Source organism: Leptonychotes weddellii, chromosome 8 (genome assembly GCF_054177405.1).
Source record: "Leptonychotes weddellii isolate Sample4059 chromosome 8, ASM5417740v2, whole genome shotgun sequence".
Taxonomy (NCBI): Eukaryota; Metazoa; Chordata; class Mammalia; order Carnivora; family Phocidae; genus Leptonychotes; species Leptonychotes weddellii.
The window spans coordinates 9,256,188-9,276,696 of record NC_138376.1 but is presented as its reverse complement, the minus strand read 5'-3'; the positions used below and the strand labels follow the sequence as shown (position 1 = coordinate 9,276,696).

At 47.7% G+C, this 20,509-nt stretch overlaps 1 protein-coding gene and 1 non-coding gene across 15 annotated transcripts in view; both read right to left on the bottom strand.

Moving 5' to 3' along the window:
- Nucleotides 1-109: 109 nt before the first annotated feature.
- ATXN1 (ataxin 1) overlaps nt 110-20,509 on the bottom strand; it is a 380,804-nt gene continuing 360,404 nt past the window's right edge. For 12 of the 14 annotated variants that reach the window (XM_081827636.1, XM_081827640.1, XM_081827641.1 and 9 more), the window contains 2 exons: nt 15,329-17,384; nt 110-733 (listed from right to left, as the gene is read on the bottom strand). In XM_081827636.1, coding sequence (XP_081683762.1) covers nt 203-733; nt 15,329-17,224 — 2,427 coding nt within the window. In that variant the 5' untranslated portion in view covers nt 17,225-17,384 and the 3' untranslated portion in view covers nt 110-202. Of the gene's footprint in view, nt 734-1,623; nt 12,162-15,328; nt 17,385-20,509 lie in introns of those variants that run through there. The other 2 variants (XM_081827647.1, XR_014147496.1) reach the window with 2 other exon arrangements.
- On the bottom strand, nt 3,338-3,462 carry LOC115942405 (small nucleolar RNA SNORA40). Its single transcript, XR_004077013.1, has one exon. It is a non-coding gene; the product is annotated as a small nucleolar RNA SNORA40 (small nucleolar RNA).

The window sequence follows — 20,509 nt, the reverse complement described above, 5'->3', positions numbered from 1 at the left end:
CCCCCCCACTGTCATTGCCAGACACTCCTGGAAAAGCAAGTGCACCGGTCTCCTGCGCAACACCGGCTGTAACTCTAATGACAAGGTTAGAACAGAAACCTAAAGAGGGTAACATGTAAATACTGTGTTATTTAGCCTACAGTACAGTAATCTGGATACAAATGGTAAGGGAGAGCCGAATTTCCTTTTCCCCACACTGCCTCTACTTGCCTACATTAGACCGGCCTTCAATGCAAATCTTAACCTCCTGAGGAATAAGAGAAGGCTTAGGAAGAGTCAAAGGTGGCTCGTCTTCTGACTTCTCCAGTTTGCGGGTCTCCGGGGCCGACCACCTCCTCTTCCTCGTCGCTGTGGGCTTGCTGGGTTCTGTTTTGGTGAGCAAGGGCGCTGCAGGCAATCCTATTTTTTCCGGAAACTTGAGTTCGCCATTCTCAGACAGCATCTGGGCACTTCCCTGGTTGATGCCGTTCTCCTGCTCCGCGTACCTGTGTCTGCTGCCTGCCAGGATGTCGGTCTTTGAATGCTTCAGCAGGACGCTGGCGGGATCCACGGGTGGGCCCTTTTTAACAGAGCCGTTCTTCAGGTTCTTGAGGGTCAGCGAGATGCAGACATCCCCAACTGAGAGTTTGGAACACGGCAGATCAAAGAGCTGGCTGGTTCTCTCTGGACAGCAGGATGACCAGCCCTGTCCAAACACAAAAAAAGGGTACTCTACCAAAACCTCCACGCTGACCTGTGGAAACAGGGAGAGACAGACAGGCAAAGGGATGATGAAGACATCTGATTCTTGTTTTATGCCATACACACCCACACGTGCATGAGCCAGACTGGCGGGGGGAGGCGGGGGAAGACTTCCTTCCCCAAGCCTCATCCACCAACACACACAAATGAAGCTCTTGATTTTGGGCTGTACGTGTACCTACCATATATCGGTGCTGGGAAGAAGCCAGTAAAAGTGCCTTTAGTATTCAAAATACCATTTTACTAAGTATCAGCTCTCTAGCTGGCCTCCTTTAAAACAAATGGATCGGCCCCCAAGGATGCCAGGACAGATAAATAGTGTTCAGCACTGAGCCAGGCTCTGCAGGGGACTCGAGCACAAGATACCTTCTTATACTTTATCAGCTCACTGGAAAAATGCTATTCTCATGTATGATAGGGCTACTTAGGAATCAGAGTGAGACTGTGTGCAGGCAGCACTTCCCTGTTTATCACTGTATCCCTGGCCCCTAAAAGGGCCCCTGGCACATGGTTGAAGCTTAATAAATATTTATCTGATACATGAGTGTGTACTCAGGAATTGAGGGGAGCAGAACCAGTGAAGGCTGTAGTAAAGAGGGAGGGCTTCCCTGGGACCCTGAAGGCTGGGCAACATTTGGAAGGTTTGAGGAGTGGACAATGTTGGGGAGAGGGTAAAATTTAGGACATAGAGAGCTCAAGTACTTGGCCCATCCAGGGTCAAGCACCAGGTACTCAAATCAGCCTGTGCATTTGTTTGAAGACAACTATCAAAAGTGGGGGAAGCTCAATAGACTCTCAAGAGCTTGCTGTTTTCTCTACCACCATGTGCCAATGTGCGCACTGTGCTAAGGAAATAAACTGAAAAAGCCAGTCCTGGTCCCAAAGTAGTTCACAATCAAGTGGGCAAAAGAGGCACATGAACACAATTGCTGATAAATGTGGCAAGTGGGGTTATAATACTGAATACCAACATTAAGTTGCTGGAGGGCAGAGGAAAGGCATAGACCAGTTTGAAGAGGAGGTGATTAAGGAAGTCTTCCTGGATGAGGATACACTGTGCTGAGTTTTAAAACATAACAGGGAGTGGAGTACAGGTGTGGTTGCAAGGAGAAGACACTCCCAGAAATAGGGATAGGTGAGCAAAGCAAGGAGACAGTGTCCAGTGAAAGTCCTACTGTTGCCATTAAATTAGGTTGAAATGCACTTGAGGTTCTAACAGTTTAATTTTCATAGAAATTTTTTTTCTTCAACTTTATGCTATATAAAAAAGAAAAAAAAACAATGAAGTAGTTTTAAAGAGTCAATTTTCCATGGCTATTCTAGGGATAATAGACTAGGTAATCTGGAACAATCTTCTCACTGAGGACAACTAAATGCTCTGAACAAAAACCAACCAAACAAAAATTAAGGGCAAAATGTAAATAATGATTTCTTATGGCATTAGACAGAAAATAAGATAATGAAAAAACACCAGGTAAGGCTCAGAAAAGGGTGATGGCCGAGAGATTTAAACCTATTTTCCCCTGAGGGCATCTGCACATTTCAAACTTGAGCAGTTTCAAAACCAAGTAGACCTCTGGTAATCTCAAGGGGGTGGAGGATGGGGGAGTAGGGAATGAAATTCAGGGTACCCTTCAGGTGTACCAAGGGAGGGTGCTTTCTGGTGAGCTCTACTCTTTTGGGCTGTGACCCCAAAGTGCTGAGTGCTGTACTCTAGAAGTAAGGTGAACCAGAAGTAGACAGGCCCTCTCAAGGTCTGAAACTCAGATTTTAATCATCTTAACCCCTAAAACTGGGTTAAGGTCTTGAATTATTTCCACAGTTTTTCAAATAAAAGACACTCAATTAAAAAAGAGGGGCAAGGTCCATGAACAGACCAGAGGACATGAATAAAAAACCAGTAGAAACAACAGATAATAGAAACAGACCCACAGGGGCTTCTGAAGTAAGAGTCATCAGATACAGACATTAAAATGACCTATGTTTACAATATTTAAGGAGATTAAAGACAAGTTTGAGGGTTTTGGTAGAGAACTAGAATCTGTTTTCAAAAGATCCATGGAAGTTCTAGAATAAAGAAACATACATTCACTAAAATCAGGAGACTGCAGTGGATTTTCCAACAGAATAAATGTGGTTGATGAGAGAACTGGCGAACTGGATTCCTTAATTAGTGCTTTGGAAGGAACTATACAGAATGAGACACAGAGACAAAAAGATAGCTAACATAGAGGAGAGGAGAGGTGAGAGACATAGAAGACACATTGAGAAGGTCTAACAGACACATAAATTGAATCATACCAGGAGAAGAGGGAGATCATAGGGCAGGAGGAATATTTTTGAGGAAATGATAGCTCAGAATTTTCCAAAATTGATATGAGACAATAACCTGCAGATTCAAGAAGGCCTAACCCCCAAGCAGGAAAAAGAAAACGAATTTCTCACCTCAGCAGGACTCAGCTAAACTGCTACAAACCAAAGATAGGAAAAGAAAATCCCCAAAGTCTCCAGAATAAAATATGCATTGCCTCCAAATAGGCAACAATTAAATTCATAGTTGACTTCTCACTAAAAAGAATGGAACTATTTTGGGTATCATGTTCCTTCTCACCTGTATCAAAATTCCCATTGAACAATGAGTTCTGGGTTGCAAGCGGATTTGTTTTTTCGCACTTGTCTAAGTCTTTGTCTGTGAGCTAAACAAAACCAAAAGCAAGTGCAAAGATTACAGGTGGGGAGTCTGTGAAGTCTGTCCATATTCATGTGGAGATCAGAGAAGCCCAACCATAAGAACCATGGGCTGACTGACAGTGACAACTGTGGATGGAACAAAAGTTCTTTGTAGACAGGCGATTTTGAAGATTGTGACTCCCACTTTGGAGGAGCTAAGGTGATCCACAGTGGAAGGAATCCCATGTGAAATCTCTTAAATAAAAATTTATTGACTTAAAAAATGGAACTGTTTTATCTAGAAGACAATTGAGTATCTTTAAAACACTCAAGAAAAAGATTTGCCAACCAAGAATTCTATATTGAGCAAAAGGAGCCTTCAGGAAGTAAGGCAAAATACATTCTTCAGACAAACGGTAATTAAGATGGAAGAATTCACCACCAGTAGATCCGCACTAAAGAAAATACTACCGAGTCTTCTTTATGTAGAGAAAGAAATCGATCTAGATGGAAGTTTGTAGATGCAGGAAGGAACAAAGAACAATGAAAATGATAGATGTGGGTAAATCAAAATAATATTGACTATATATAATAATATTAAAAATGCTTTGTTGAATTTTTATGCAGACACACATACACAAACACAGAAGTAATTAAAATATCCCCCCCCAGCCGCAAATCTAAAAAGTGGTAAATTTCCATGTGATACGGACTATGGCTTTCTATTTTACCTACTTTATCTTTTTTGATAACTATGATTGATTTAGTTGTACACACGCTTCTTGAATGATGTACTTTATTTGTTCCATAAAAGTCGTAAGTATTTTTAGAGGGAACAACTGGAGTGAATGTTCAAGTTTATTACTCTAGAGTGTGTGTGAGCGTGAGCCCATATAAATGTGCATATTATCGGGGGGGGGGGGGAATTGTTCTGGGCTATTTTAATAACGTAAAGAGAGCTAAAAATTTTTGAGTGTCTACTACCTGTCAAACATTTAGGTACAAACTTCACAAAAAGTATTTTGTTTATGCTCACAGCAGACTAGTGAAAAAAAAGTACTAGTGTTCCAATTTTACAAATAAGGAACTACAGTCTCAGAGAGATTTAATCACTTGCCTAACATCATAACTATGAGCTGATGGAATAGTGATTTAATCCCAGTCTTTGGCCCCCTAAACCCATTTTCTTTCCCTATGCTCCTATCTCTGCCCCTGTGAACAAAGATATTATAATGCCACTAAAAGAGATGAATTTAACATTTCCACTACCCCCAACAGTGATAAATGTTAGTTGAAATAAGTAAGATCCCATGACACAAGCTCATTGCTTTATTTCATTGTTCAGAAAATTGTGGACTAGTGTCTGCCTTACATCTACTCATACAATTCTCATCTCCCTACATAATGGGTGATGAGGCTGATATTTAATTACAGAACTAACATTATATCACACAAATATGTATTTGCATATACGTATGTACAAAGATACCTACAAGTTACAGTATCAGATGGGGATGCCCACCGAGTTCCAAGTGGAGGACCAGCCTGGAGCTGGTTCCATAAATCCTGTCCCAAACCTCTTAGAGCCATTAACATCATACACCAAGCAGAAGGAACAAATCCTACTTCAAGTGGGGATTGTTTAGCTGCAATTGAAAGTCAGAGAAAAAACTTCTCAAGTGTAAATACCCCCTAAGAATCTATTTGCTTATCCCCGCCTAACACTGGTCAGAGGTAATATAATGTCCATAACACTACAAACCCTAATTCTAAACACACTGGCCTCTGTTATGACTTTGTGTTTTCCTACATGATCCCCTGTACTTGGGTAGAGTCTGTGTCTCCTTGCTGACGGACAGTCTGACACCTGCTAATGGTCAGGTTCTTGGTGTGTGAGCCATATTATACAAACTCCTCAGAGCAGCCAACATTTCATGTTCTGAATATAACATTTACTGTATACTTGTAGACAAATCTAACTGAAAACGTCCACATGTTACCAAGTATCTGCAGATTCATTTTTAAGAAGAAATGTCTTCAAGGCCTTTATAAGAGGTAACATTGCCGATCACTCCGAAAGCTATGATGCAGATGCGTATGCTTCCCATTGTATACATCATAATGTTTGGGGGCATTTTGAAAGCCCTTCATTACTCTTTCATCTCAAAACTCCCAAGACAAGTCTTGGAATTAAATGTTGTAACGTGGTCCATAGCTTGAAGAGCCCACCTAAAAATTCATGAAAGTGATGAGGAGAGAGAAGATTATTTGAGCTATGGACTAAAAAGAGCTGATAATAATAGAATTTATTTTTAACCTGGACGGGTTGGGGAAGGTCTTCTCTACCACTTCAAAGGCTTGCTTTTGGTCCCTTCCTCCTAAATTCTGGCTTTGTCTCCTCCCAGAGAAGCTCTGCTCTCCTGGGAAAAGATACCACACCGTACATCCTCAGCTGGGTCTATGCAAACTAGGAGCAAAAGACTATTCAGATAATCTGATCATTGTAAGCAGTGGACAGGATAGCTCAGGCCAAATGTTATTTTTGCCCTCACTAATTACTTATCTTTGCTAATATTTATCCTCACTAATATTTTTCTCCTCCCTAATTATGTAGACTGAATTATCTAGATGATACATTTTTTTTGATCTGCATATATGTGACCTAAAATAAATTTTTTCCTCTTTCTTTGGTGAAAGTCAAACTCTTGTTGCACACATCTCAAATAAGCACACTAAAGTATTCATAACAAATCTATTTTTATTTCATAATTAGGTTTGTCAAAAGGACACAAACATTTTTAAAGGTTAACTGATCATTAACAGTTAATGAAGAAATCACACTGAGGGATTTTTCTGTGAGAATAGAGATGGTTAGGTTGATCTCCTTGGAATTCCCTTGGTGGGGAGCATTATCTACCTCAAAACACGTTGTACTGTTTGGGAGATGAAACAAAGAAGGTAGGATTTTGTGACATGATGTTACTTGAAACCAGAATGATCAGTCTGTGAATTGCTTGAATTTGAGACCCACGTGGGTCTTCCCTATGATGCCAAGAGCTTCAAGATATTGTTGATCAAGTGTTCACGCTCCAGGGTTTGCAGTTTTAGTAACGTTCAATATGTAATCCTGAGCACCTGGTAAGTGTTGGGGACTAGAAAAGTGTACCTCTGGTTGAAGATCCAGTTCTTGCCTTCGGTGGGGAGACAGAACATGCAAATGAAACAAGTAACTTCACAGGGGTGGAGTTGGATAATGGCAGCCATGCTATCTGATGATTCCGCTTGGGTGTCTATTGGCAACTCGAATTTTACGTGTCCCAAATAGCCCCCCTTGGTATGGCCCTTGCCTACTGGTGTCTGCTCTGGTCTTCTCCATGAATGGCATCCCCATGCTTCCAGGGGTTCAGGTCAAGGTGCTGGGAATAATTTACTCAGCTCTTTCTCACACTGCACATCTCCAAATTACAAGCAAATCCTGTTGGTTCCGTCTTCCAAATATATCTAGAATGAGACTATATCTTCCTGCCTCCACCACCACTGCCCTGGCCAAGCCAGCTTCTCACTGGGAGAAAAAGCCGCCACGAACAACTCACTGCACTGTAGTGACATTGGTCTCCTCACTGAACTCCAAAAGACACGAGCTTCTGGGTCTGTGCATCTGCTGTTCCCTCCATTTGGGATCCTTCCTGCCCTGTGTACTATTGCCTCCTGTTCCCCTTTACAGAGAGAGCTTCCCAGACCACCACCCTATTTAAAGTAACGACCCTCCATCCCTAGCATCCCCATCTTCTCTAAGGCTGCTTTATTTTTTTCCCATAGCACTTATTATATTTGCTTACGTATTTGTTTGTGCCACCTCTTCCCCCAGACTCCCCCAAGACTATATGCTCCACCAGGGTGGAGATATTGCCTGTTTCGCTCATTGTTCTCTCACCAGAGTGTAGAATACTTCCTGGAGTGTAACAGGTGCTCAGTAAAAATCCGAAAGAATAACCAGTTCCGTGTTCGCTTTCTCTACGTAAAAACACTGTAATGGCACCAATGGCCAACAGAGGTCAATGTTTAGACGCCGGAAGGCTCTGCCTGTCCTTGTTTCTTTTCATCAGCTAGGACTAAATTGGACTTCCGGTCCTCCCCAGGGAGAAGAGCAGAGCCTTCCCTGGGTCTGGCTGACCCCTGAACCGGCAGCTTTCTGGGCTGAGTGATCGCTGCCTCAACTCATCTTGATTTCACCGAATCACACTTCAGTTGCTTTCTCTCCACTCCTGAGTTCCCTTTTGCTCTTTCAGATGTGCTAATAATCATTAATTCATTTCATGATCATGCCGGGATTCAAAGAGTCTCTGATGAAACCCCAAGGAAAATATATCCAGGAGGGCAGTGCCATATAAAACCCAAGCATGTTACATAACTTCTGGCGGCTAACACGGCCCATTTTTTTTTTTCAACCCATAAATACATTCTTTTCCAGACACTTTGAGCAGTCTGCAGGATGAAATGTGAGCATGAATAGCCTTTGTCCTATGTCAGCTTGAGGCCCGTCTGCCTTTCATCTCTGGATGCCTTGTAGCCAGCACCTTTCCTTTTTAGGGGCGGGTTACCGCCCGTCCTTTTCCACCCTTTCTTGCCCTCCTCCTGCTGCGGCAGGCTCACCGCTGCTTCTATGAGAAATCTGCCCACCCCTCCCTCTCTCCAGCATCCCCCCATCCCAAATCAACTCCTCTAAAACGATCACCTCCAATTTCTATTCAGGATGGAAGAACCAAGACAGAGAGGCAACACATCCTCGCTTCCGGGCTGATGATTATTTATTCAACGTCACCTTCCTGGTCTGGCTAATGACTGGCTTTTAAGATCATTTTTAGCTCTTCTGTGTGTAAGTTTAATAAAATTCTTTTAACTACTTAGTCAACAACTACTGTATCTAAACACTGTATGCGTATCCACATATTTTTGCTGTTTGCGTGTATATTTCAATCTTAGATTGGTGCTATGTCTATATACACACATATGTACATACCACCAAAAACAAGATATAAAGAAAACAAAACGTCTGTTGTTTAAATATGTCTCCCCTTTCCTCCACGAGAATCCCTGTTTTCACAAATGTGAAGGGCATCTGTTTTACAAAACATTTTTGCTTGACACTATCCCAAACGTACAAATTCTGCCCCTACCCGGGATCAGCAAGATCTCTCAGAAGCTGGGCTTCAGTGAACATGGCTTGCTTTTGGTGAAATGATTAAGTTGGGAATTGCCAACTTTGTCTGCAAGTGAAATCCTTGATCCTGTTTTACCAGGAGAAAAAAAAAGCCAATCTGCTTTCCTTAAAGGCCAGTGTGCATGATTATGTTCTCAACATGGAGCAATGATTACGTGGCTAAGTGAGAGACCCATTTTCTCCAGTGTTTAAAAATCATTATTAAAAACAGTCACAACTCTTCAGTTGAGTGTAAGAATATCTGTGAGTGTTCTATTTAAAACATTTAATCACGTTAATGCTAAAACCTGACTCAGTCTTTGGTGGAAGTGTTTCAGGGTTGTTCGGTAAGCCCACACCCTAGCTCAGAGACGCCCCCAAACACAGATCCCGACTGACATGCTGGGTTCTCCTCATATGCTGTAGGCTGGCTCCCAGAGCCTCCACTGCAGGGAGGCCCCATTAGGATCTGACTCAACAGGTGGCTGGAGCAGCTCTCAGACACACAGAATTCTATCCCACCTGCCCTCCTCCTCTAGGGTCTTAAAAGGTGTGCTTTAGAAAAACAACATATTAGTCTCTGCTGAAAAGAAATGAGCGATCAAAGCCACTAAGTGACATGGAAGAACCTTAAATGCATATTGCCAAGTGACAGAAGCCAGTCTGAAAAGGCTACATACTGTGTGATTCCAACTACATGACATTCTGGAAAAGGCAGAACTACGGAGACAGGAAGAGATGAGTGGTTGGGTTGCCCGGGCTCCGGGGTGGGGGTGGGGATGGGCAGGATGCACAGGAAACATAGTAAATTTTTAGGGCAGTGAAACTACTCTGAATGATACAGCAATGCTGAATACATGACATGTTGCATTTGTCAAAACCCACAGAATGTACAGCATGAAGAATGAACCTTAACGTAAGCTTTATGGTTAATAATCATGTATCAATACTGGCTCACGGGTTGTAACACATGTACTACACAGTGCACGATTTTGATAATAGGGGAAACTCTGTGCCTGGGAATCCCTCTACTTTCTGCTCAGTTGTTTTTTTTTTAACTTAAAACTACTTTAAACAATAAAGTCTATTAACTAAAAAACAGCTATAAGCAACAATGAGAGTCTGCTTCCATAATACACATAAGATTCCCTGGTCACACATAGACTAAAGGAGAGCCTTTTCTTTTTCTTTCTTTTTTTTTTTGGAGGGGTCACAGATACATCAACAGAAATGTGGTTCGATACCATTTTTTTCTGTTGGAGCCTTTCTGGCTTGAGCATCGAGAGGAGGATTATCACCGACAACTGGACCACAGCCCCAGCGCTGGGCTTTTGCACACAGGGAGGTCACTATCTATTTTTTGATACATTAGGATTCATTCCCACCAAGCCCCACATGTGAAATGCTGGCAAGTCGGTTTGCCTTGGCTGCTAAGGGACCATAAAGACCTCTGTGCTGCTCGCATGAGGTTTGGCTATTTTTAGGCACCAGCTAATCCATTAAAGCATAATGCTACCACTGATGAGTCAGAACATAGCAGTCAAATTAGAAATAGTGCAATGAAAGAAAAGCCGTCAGCAGGTGTGCAGTAAGCACATCATTATAAAATACTAGCATGTGCGTGCGCACGCACACATACACACGCACGCGTGTGGCCCCCCAGGACAGCTACGAGAGGTAAATGGCACTGAATATTAAGCAGCCACCAAGGAGGTGAAGGGAAGCAGTCACCTCGGGAGGATCTGGGAAGTGAGAGACAGCCCTAATAACATAAGCAGCTCGCCAGTTAGGAAAGACACAGTCCAAGGGAAGTGTCACCCCAGAGCACTTTACAAATAAAATTCGCTACAATTCGACTGAGCAAGTTTTGCGTACTCTTCAGAAAAGCTGAGCCTGGGGAGCATGAGACAGAGGGATGGGCAGGCGGCTCACAGGCAGAAAGTGTTTGCCGGATGGAAGTGGAAGGCTCCCCGGGGCGGGGGGGGCGGGCATCCTGGGCAGAGGCTCGCCCAGTGGGCACCTGGCAGAAGAAAGACACAGGAGACCTTCATTCCTGGGGCTCTTACCGATGTGGACGGCTGGGCCAATGCATTACTCCAGGCCAGCTCACACTTGGGGAAATACAGCGGGGCTGTACTCAGGAGGACATTTAGCCCCTCCCGGAGAAATAGCGGTGCGGGTGCTCTGGAACTTTATCCTTCTTTCTGGACATTTCTAGACTGCCTCTCCTTTCATAAATTCTGTTTTAGAGCATGAAGCCTTTTATTTATTTTTTCAGAATCTAACGTTTCTCTCTCTCTTTTTAAAAGATTTATTTATTTATGTTAGAGACAGCACGAACGGGAGGGGCAGAGGGAGAGAGACTCTCAAGCAGACTCTGTGCTGAGTGGGGAACCAGATGCAGGGCTCGATCTCACGACCCTGAGATCATGACCTGAGCTGAAACCAAGAGCTGGCCGCACCACCTAAGCGCCCCTAACCTTTCTCTTCCCAGGGCCAAAGCCCCCTAAATTGAAGCAGGGATGGTCACGGACATTGTCAAGGGCCTACCGGGTGTTACACAGTGCGCTTGTTCCTTTGAACACATTTTCTTGAATCCTTACAACAACCCTCATTCTTCCCACTGCGTCAGCAGACTGGACGGCTGAGATGGTTTGCACAGTAAAGTATTTGTGCACTAATTTGTACACGATTTGCACCAGGTCCAGCGCTACGGAGGGGTGGAAGATAGATCCCGACTTAGGTATTTTGGTCCTGCATTTTCTTCACCAGCTCACCAGCTCAGCTGCTTCCCACTGCAGCAGAGGACGCCCCCCCATCCTCTCGCTGAGCCGCACTGGCTCCCACTATTGCCCCGGGGATCCCCTCTGGGACTTGCCACGGACTTAAAATCTTGGAGAAGAATATCCAGTGGATTATATTTGGGAGTGAGGCCCCAAGGGAAGTGATTCTGTTGTCCATCGGGGTTTCAACCAGAATCATGCAGGCAGGCTCTCCTCCGTGGGGTGGAATGTGCTACCTGTCCCCGAACAGAAGAGGAAGGAGACACAGAGTGGCCAGAAGGAGGTGTCGGGTGGTGCATTTGGTGGGAACAGATCACACTTGGAATTCTCCTTCGCTCTCCCACAGCAGCGGGCCAGAGGACTGGGCACAAAGACACTGCCTTGTGCAGAAAAACACTGCAGCGGGGATGGCCGAGCCCCGGGGACAGTGACAGCTTGGCGACAGTGCTTTTCTCCCACACCGCCTCGTCTGGAGCTTCAGCTGGAGACAACACTGGAGGCGTCTTTCCACAGTAACAATTAGGAGTTCAGCTCCTTAAAATAATCACCAAAACGAACCCCCCCCCCTCTGTTTTAGACAGGAGGGCTTCAGTTCCCATGAGGTCTGTGGGCCGATGACGAGCATGAGGTCCGCAAAGATTCCTTCCATGTCCCCCTTTGGTTTTTGGTCAGTGAATGCTGGTGGTGTCTACAAGCCCTGTCCTGCGAGGCACAGAAGCCCAGGATTGCAAAAACGGAGGATATACCTTGTATAAGGAATCATTTGCCTGTTTCACGGATGAGAAAAACAGCAGCTCTGAAGGAAAACAACCTGTCTGGCAGCCGACCAGAGCCCAGGCTCACGTGGCCTTCCCCCACCATCCGGAGGGGATGCTCACTGTAGGTTTTCTGAGGTCACACATACCCCCGTGGCTCTCTTTCCACGCGGGGATTTATGATTGGAGTCATAAAACCATCCAGCTATTGTGCAGAAAACCAGCCCGTCTCCCACAACTTCCCCCATCAATTTTGTGATTTTGCTAATTAAGTTAAACAATTTGCACATCCCTAAATCTCCCCATGGGTGCAAGTGTGAGTGATTTCTAACGAGCTGAGAAGACACGGCTGATCCTCCTCCAGGCCAGGGGATAAAACTTCTCAGCACCACACTGGTGAGGGAGGCAAGCTCGCAGCCCTCGGAACGTAAATTAAATCCAGATATCAGCTCTCTGGCTCCCTTCCTCCTCCCCCTCTCACTTTCCCTCTGATTCTCTCCTGATCCCGATTCTGTCACTCGTGGTGAGCACAGCTGGTGGAGTATTTTAGCTGTGATGATGTCAGCCTGTTTCTGATAGGCCTCTGGGTAAAGCGACAAATCATTGGCCCTGTCGGGGCCTTGCACTTTATTTCTCCAGCTCAAAACCCAAGCCACCTTTTTAGCAGGCGACAGCCCTCCCCAGCATGCGGCACCCCCAGGCGGGGCCGCCCTGACAGACCTGCGAACAGGCCGTGACAAAGATTCTACCTTCTAATTTGCACCCTGGCTGTCAGCAGAGACTCGTGGTCTGGCTGCCGGAAGGAAAAGAGACTTCATGGGGAAGCCAATTACTCTATCATTCAAGCATCCATGGTGCAAAGTACCGAGCAGGGAAACACAGAATGCCGGGTCCATCCGCAACCTCGGGAGGCCTGGGAAGCTCGCATCCACTCGGATGCCGGGGTCTTGGAGATGTTGTCTGCAGCCGGAGCTGTTCTCAATTATCAGTGTGAAAAGAGGTGCGGGTAAGGAACCAGCAGCTCTCTGAAATAACACCTCTTCCCGTGCCTGCCCCCGTTCACAGTAACGCCTGAAGGGCTGAAGGTGCCATGAAAAAATGCAGTTTCAATTCTTGTTTATTTTCCATTCTTCACCTGGAGTCTGTTAGAAGACAACTTTGCTAAAGACAACTTGTTTTCCTTCTACCCATGCCCACCTCCAACGCGTGCAGGCAGGTGGGAGCGAGCCGCACCTACGGGACGGGCAGGGAGTTCGAAATAAAGATGCCACTTAAAAAAAAAAAATCCTGATTTTCGCTATTTTCTTTTTAAATCTGAACTTTGAGAAATCTCTCTTTGATCTTACCAAAGACTGTAAGCCTACGGTGACATTGCACCAGAAGAAAAGACATTTTTGGAGGCTAAAAGTTCTTGGCAGTGCAGGGCCTCTGACGTTGTGTCAGACCCCACATCCGGTCATTCACAAGCCCTTCCGGAAAACACTGGATAATCCCCCCTCCCCTGCAACTTGATCTCTTAAAAATACACTCAGAACAGTTCAAATCATTAACGAGTTTTTCTTTTGTTTTGTTTTCCCAAACATCACCTATGCCCTGACCGTTCTCAACTCAAGAGTTGAAGGAGGCGCCGTCACTTTGGGGTTTTTTCAAAGTCCTCTATGGAGGGGCACCTGGGTAGCTCAGTCGTTAAGCGTCTGCCTTCGGCTCAGGTCATGATCCCGGGGTCCTGGGATCGAGCCCTGCATCGGGCTCCCTGCTCCGCGGGAAGCCTGCTTCTCCCTCTCCCACTCTCCCTGCTTGTGTTCCCTCTCTCGCTGTGTCTCTCTCTGTCAAATAAATAAAATATTAAAAAAAAAAAAAAAGTCCACCATGGAAACATTCCCAGGAGAGCAGGGCTCAGGGGCTCGACAGCAGGGAAGCCCCGAGCCTGGGGGCCAAACCTGTTTGTCTCCAAGCCACGTGGACAGGGAAAGTGCTGTTTTCTATAAAGGGGCTGTGGAATAGAAGCGTTCAGTGATTTAAGACACTGTAAAAGAGAGGACTGAATGAGACCGTAGAAATTCATAGAGTTAATAACACTTCCAAGCTTTAACACACCTGACCTTGACTGAATCTTACCCCTTGGGGTTCCTACTTACTACATGCACAGGAGATCACCTTGGGATTCCCAGACAATGTTAACCATGCCTTTGATTTTCTACATTCTGATGCTTTTGATATCTTGGAGCCTGGCTGACTGGAGGGACTGCCCCTCCCGGGGTTAGCTTCGCATGCACACCAAACACCCACACTCCCAACCCACCTCCTCCACTGGGCTCTCACATCTATCTGCCCTCATCACTTCAGGCCCAGGTACCAGACACCCAGGGATAGCCCCTATGACCCAGAGCCCCCTGAAATTATTCACGCCAGCCAATCCTCAGTCTGCTTACCCCATGTTGCTCATTCTTTCCCACGGAAACTACCGTACAGGCTCTTGGCCATGTTCCCTCCTGGTCCCCCCTGCCTCCTCACTGACCCTGGTGCTCCTGCGGGTGGCCCTGCATGGCGCACCCCGTCTTTTAGGGATCTGAGTAGAACAAGCTACCTTTTCAATGGCAGGCCGTGTCCTCATCTGTTGGCCTCACCACACCTAAATGATAATAGCACCTACATTTTAAAACACAGACGCTGGAACGGGATGTGGCCATCTAATGTCCCCGCCCTGACCAGCACTGTCTTTTCCTGACAGGGACAAAGAGCACAATGACCCCAAGAAGGGCCTTGAGCCCTGCAGCGTTTCTCAAGCAGGATTCCTCATTTAAACCAGAGAACTAAAAAAAAAAAAAAAAAAATCTTGAGTGGTGATTTTCGGAATCCTACAGAGGATGGTCCCTTACCAGCCCCCGTCTACAGGAGCGTGGAAGTGAATTCATTACAAACAGCGGATGCCTTGGGGCATTGGGGCTCATCTCTCTCACAGAACCTGGTCAGGAAAGAGGATAGATCTACAATCTGGGTATACATGAAAACCCTGAATTCTCCCCACAGCACATTCGGGCCTGGAAGTGTGAAAAGAGGTGCGGGTAAGGAACACTCATCTTGGAAGAGTGTTGGAAGACACTCATCTTGCCAGGAGAACGATGATGGGGGCATGGTGGGTGCCCCTACCTGTGCCAGTGAGGGGGGGTGAACATTACCTGTGCTCGGTGCTCCCCAACCGCAAACTGGATCACGGCCACGCCGGGGTGGTGGCTGTCCTCGATCCTCTCCACTGTGCTGGAGTCGATCTTCAGATCGCTGCTGATCTCCGCACTCTGGATGAAGTCTTCTGTCTTTAGGTCCTCCACCTTCTTCAGCTCCCCATTGGCCAACTGGATGATGGAGCCTTTCATGAAGTAGGGGGGCAGCGTGGGGGGCGCCGAGGCGGGGGACGCCACCGACTGCACCACAGGCAGGTGGATCTGGGCCTGCACCATGGCGGGGTAGGCGGCCTGCGTGACCAGGGCCTCGGGGCTGAAGTTCTCGCTCTTGGGAAGGGCGGTGGTGACGAAGGTGTGAGGCATGGCCGCGAACTGGGGCGACGAGGTGGCTATCGCGGGGGCTGCTCCCGACCCCTCCACGTCGGCGCTGCCCACCGGGATGAGCAGGGGCTGCGTCCCGGGGATCACCAGGTGCTGGGGCAGGCTGCCGGCGTAAGTGATCGCTTGCTGCTGGCTGCTCAGATAGCCGATGACCGGTGCCTGCGTCCCCGCATAGAAGGCGGTGGCTGGCAGTCCCACCGGGAGAGGCTCCGAGGCGCTGTGTGGGGTCTGGATGACCGTGTGGGGGGACAGCGTGGCAACGGCGGCGGCCTTCACGCCTTCGGGGCCCAGAGCCTGTTGGGGTGACAGCGCGTAGGACCGGTGCCCGGGCTTCCCTAGGTGCAGGCCGCTTTTGTCGTTGAGGGTGGAGGGGGAGGCCTCCCGGTGCGTGACCTGCTGCACCTCCAGGTCCGCGGAGGGGGTGTTGCTGGTGGGCAGGACCATCACAGAGGCCCGGACCCCCGAGGAGTCCCGGCCGCCGTACTCGGCGGCGCTGGGGTGGACCACCACGTGCCTGGACTCGTAAGGGTGAGGAAGGGACTTGCTGGCCTTCACCAGGCCCAAGTCAGCCGAGCTCGGGGCCCCGTACCTCCGGCCCTTCTCCACCTCCCCGTTCAGGAGCTCCTTGGCCTGCATGGCCTGCTGCAGCCTGCCGCTCTCAGCTTTCTTGGCGGCCTCGCGCGGCACAAAGTGGCTGCCGGAGTCGGTGTATTGCACTACGACCTGGGGGGAGGGCCCCAGGGTGAGCGTGTGTGGGATCATCGTCTGGTGCGGGTGGAGGTGGACGGGGATGGCCGGAGGAGAGGCCGTGCGCCCGGCGCTCTGCGGAGAGCTGGAGATGTGGACGTACTGGTTCTGCTGCGTGGGTGGGGGGGACCCCGGGGTGATGAGCCCCGGCGTCCTGCCCAGGTGCTGTTGCTGCTGCTCAGCCTTGTGTCCTGAGGCTTGGCTCAGACTGCCCATGTTGGCCAGCAGAGTGGAATAGGCCTCCAGCTGGGAGCGCTGGGATGGAGTGGTGGCCCCTGCGGCAGAGGCCACGGCACTGGTGACGGGGCTGGCCGTCGGGGAGATCAGCTGTGAAGGGATGAACCCGGCGTAGGGCCCGCTGTACTGGGAGGACCCGATGAACTGGAAGGTGTGTGGCAGATGAGCGTACTGCACGGGGGACACCGGCGTCCCCGACTGCGGGGGAGGGTACGCCGCGGGCAGCGTGCTGGTCGCGGGGACGGACCTGGGCGCGCTGGGCGGGGAGTAGTCCAGCCCCGTGGACAGCGCTTTGTGTAAACCTATTCCCTGTTGTAAACCGAGCTCCCCCGAAGTCCCCGCCGGGCCGTGCCTGCCGCCCCCGGGGGCGCGGCCCCCGGGGTTGCCCGGGAGCCATGCCCCAGACTCCGCCCGGTGGTTGTTGCTCGGCGGCCCGGCAGCCTTCTCTTCAGAAGGCCGGCTGGTGGCGGGGATCTCGCGCTTCTTGGGAGGCAGGCATTCGTTGCTCCGCTCTTGGTTGGATTTCATTTTTCGCCGTCCCCCCTCCACGGTGACTGTTTCACTGTCTGGCTGGCTCTGGGTTTAGTCTGATACATGGAAAGTCACATTTGATTTCTGTAGGGGATCCAGGCTCTTCATGAGGAATCATCTCCTCGTGGGTTCGATCGACTGGCCGCAGCTCTGGAAGCTGGGAAAAAGGAAGAGGGTGGGGGACAAGGGGAGGAGGCAAGGCAGGAGGAAGGGCAGGAGGAAAAGGAAATCAAAATATCAGACTGAGACTAGGCCTCTGGCTTCACTGTGAATTCCCAAAACCTGATAAGAGCCCCAGCATGAAAGCACAAAAAACACTGGCCGTGCTGGACAGCAGGTCAGAAAGATGAGGAACATACCGGGCAAGTCAAAACCTTAAAGCAGATGACTTCTTTCAATTTTTTAATTTTTTTTAAAGTAGGCTCCATGCCCAGCATGGAGCCCAACACCAGGTTTGAACTCATGACCCTGAGATCAATACCTGAGCTAAGACCAAGAGTCAGATGCTGAACTGACCAAGCCAGCCAGGCGCCCCACAGCAGATGCTTTTTTATGGCATTAACAACTCCCCTAAGACCGTCTGCATCTCCTAAGACCTGTTTCTCAATACCCTCTCTCCTTTTCTTTTCTTCTTAGAGAGTAGATGGTTTATTTCTTAAATTTCCTTTTCAGAAACGCTGGTCCCTTCCTCACCTCTTCATTCCCTTGCTGGAAAATCAAATGAAGCCCACAGGGAGGGTGACATTGGGGAGAATCAGCCTCAGATGCAGGTGCTGGGAAGGAGCAGGTGAGGAGTGGGGGTCCCGAGCGGTCTTTGGGCATAAGGTTTGAAGCCTCATCTATTGGAGCTACTACTCAAAGGTTCTGCCTGACTCTGGGGCCATACTCGATCCACAACCATTCCCTCTTCCCTAACACACACACACACACACACACACACACTACACATGCCAACTCAGCAGAGGCAGCCAAAAATAATCTTGTGCTCTACAAGTTTCCAAAGAATTCCCAGTACAGCTACTCATATGGTAACAGAAAGCCAAAAGAAATCTGTGAGACAGTTAAAAACTGAATATGGTTATGCTTAAAAACAAGAATAAGAATGCGCTAATAAGGTGGATGCATTGAAGACTTTTTCACATGCTCCCTTCATTCCTTTCTTTCTTTCCAGGTAGTCTCTGAGTTTTCTCTTCACACCTTCCCCCTCCCTTTCTCCTTGGGAAGGGCCAACCCACAATTAACCCTAGAGATGAAACCTCTTTCAGATCAATCAGACCCGTGTGCTTAGCCCTGGATCTATAAATAGTGGGCCGGGAGCCAAGTGTTATGGGCACACAGCTCAGTCTCTCAGTGACCAGTGAGCCCCAAGTCACCATGACTGTGTGTGCACATGGATGCCCACTGGCAGCAGACAGAGAACATCAATGGCACCAACAGGAACCGGGCTAACAAGCAGCAGGTGTGAGTGCCCCGTCCAGGCAGCAGCTGCAGACAGGAGCAGTGCTATGTGCTGGGATCCTGGGAAGCTGCGGCATGGGCCTTGGGCTTTGGGAATTCCAGGCCCCGGGGGGTTTTGGCATCCTACTACCCAGACCCTCTTTTTTTACGATCCGATTTTAAAGCAAACACAACAAGGCAGCTGCCTTCAGCACCCGATCCTGGCCAACGCCCGAGCAGTGGCGACATCCCTGCTGTAACATGCCCTCTTTCCTCTCCTCTGCCTGTAACAGCTTCTCCCCCATCTCTGTCATCTGTGTAGCTATACTCCCCCACCCTAATCTGTAACTTTTGTTTTGGTCCATGATTTAGTAGTCCTTGTTGCTCTTGCTTCAGCATCATGACAGAACATCAACACAAAAGGGCAGATGACACAAAAGGAAGTCCCCATCTTTAATGGCTGTGATCCAGATATATATGAAGTAGAAGTGTATAAATTCGGTGTCTCAATGTCAAAGGTCATTTCAATAACAACAGGATTTGTCATGTGACAAGAGAGGCACTTTAAAGACTGGGATGGAGGGGCGCCTGGGTGGCTCAGTCAGTTAAGTGTCTGCCTTCAGCTCAGGTCACGGTCTCAGGGTCCTGGGATCGAGTCCTGCATCGGGCTCCCTGCTCAGCATGAAGTCTGCTTCTCCCTCTCCCTCTCCCTCTGCCTCCTCCCCACCACTTGTGCTCTCTCTCTCTCCATCTCAGTCTCAAATAAGTAAGTAAAATCTTAAAAAAAAAAAAAAAAAGACTGGGATGGAAACGAGGACGTTAATGCTGGAGAAATATCTGTGCTGAAGGAGTAATGTCAATTATTTGCCCTCCTGACCTAGAGCTTCTAGAAGTCCAAAGTAACTGTGTTCTGTGTAGCCTTCTTTTATAAATAGTGCAGCACATAATTTACACACAGTATTTGCAAATCAATCAGGATGACAGTGCTATTTTTTTCTCTCTTTTTTTTTTTTGTAAAATGGTAAGTACTATTTTTTAAAAGATTTATTTATTTATTTTAGAGAGAGAGGGAGCTCACATGTGCATGAGCGGGGTGAGGGGCAGAGGAGAGGGAGAGAGAATCCTCAAGCAGACCCCCCACTGAGCGAGGAGCCTGCGCGGGGGCTCGATCTCACCACCCTGAGATCCTGACCTGAGCCGAAATCAAGAGTAGGAGGCTTAACCAACTGAGCCACCCAGGCGCCACAGTGCTATTTTCAAAAGAATGACAGAACAAAATTAAACTACAAAATTATAAAAAATCAGCGGCCCCTTCTGGCTGCTTAAAAAGTACTGACAATGATCTTTTATCTTTAGATTTCAAGAGTCACTTAAGAAACAATTGTATAAGCTCTCACATTCCCAGGCCAACTAGCAAAGGAAAGTCATTTAGGAGATCTGCTCAAAGCAAAGCGTTCCCTGCGCCCCCTGCTGGTTCCACAGCAGCACTGCTCCAATAAAACCCCACAGGATTTCATTAGGGATGTTCATGCAAGAGTGATATGTCAGAATCCAAAATGAGAACATTTGCATATAGTAGGCCCAGCCAGTAAGAGAATAGGTTAATTAGCCCAAGGCAGCTCGAGGGAAGAAAAAGCAGCAGCATAAAAGTCCTTTCAAAGCCAAGCAAAATGTCAAACACATTCAGAAGAGATCCATTAGCAATGCAAATGTAAAATTGCTTGTACAACCAAATGCACAATATACAAAACCAGAAAACCCCTCTGAAGGTACTTTTTAAAGAACCCAGCTATAGCGAATCTGAAAAGGAATGCTGACTTGGTTCTCAGCAGTGCCTTGGTTTAT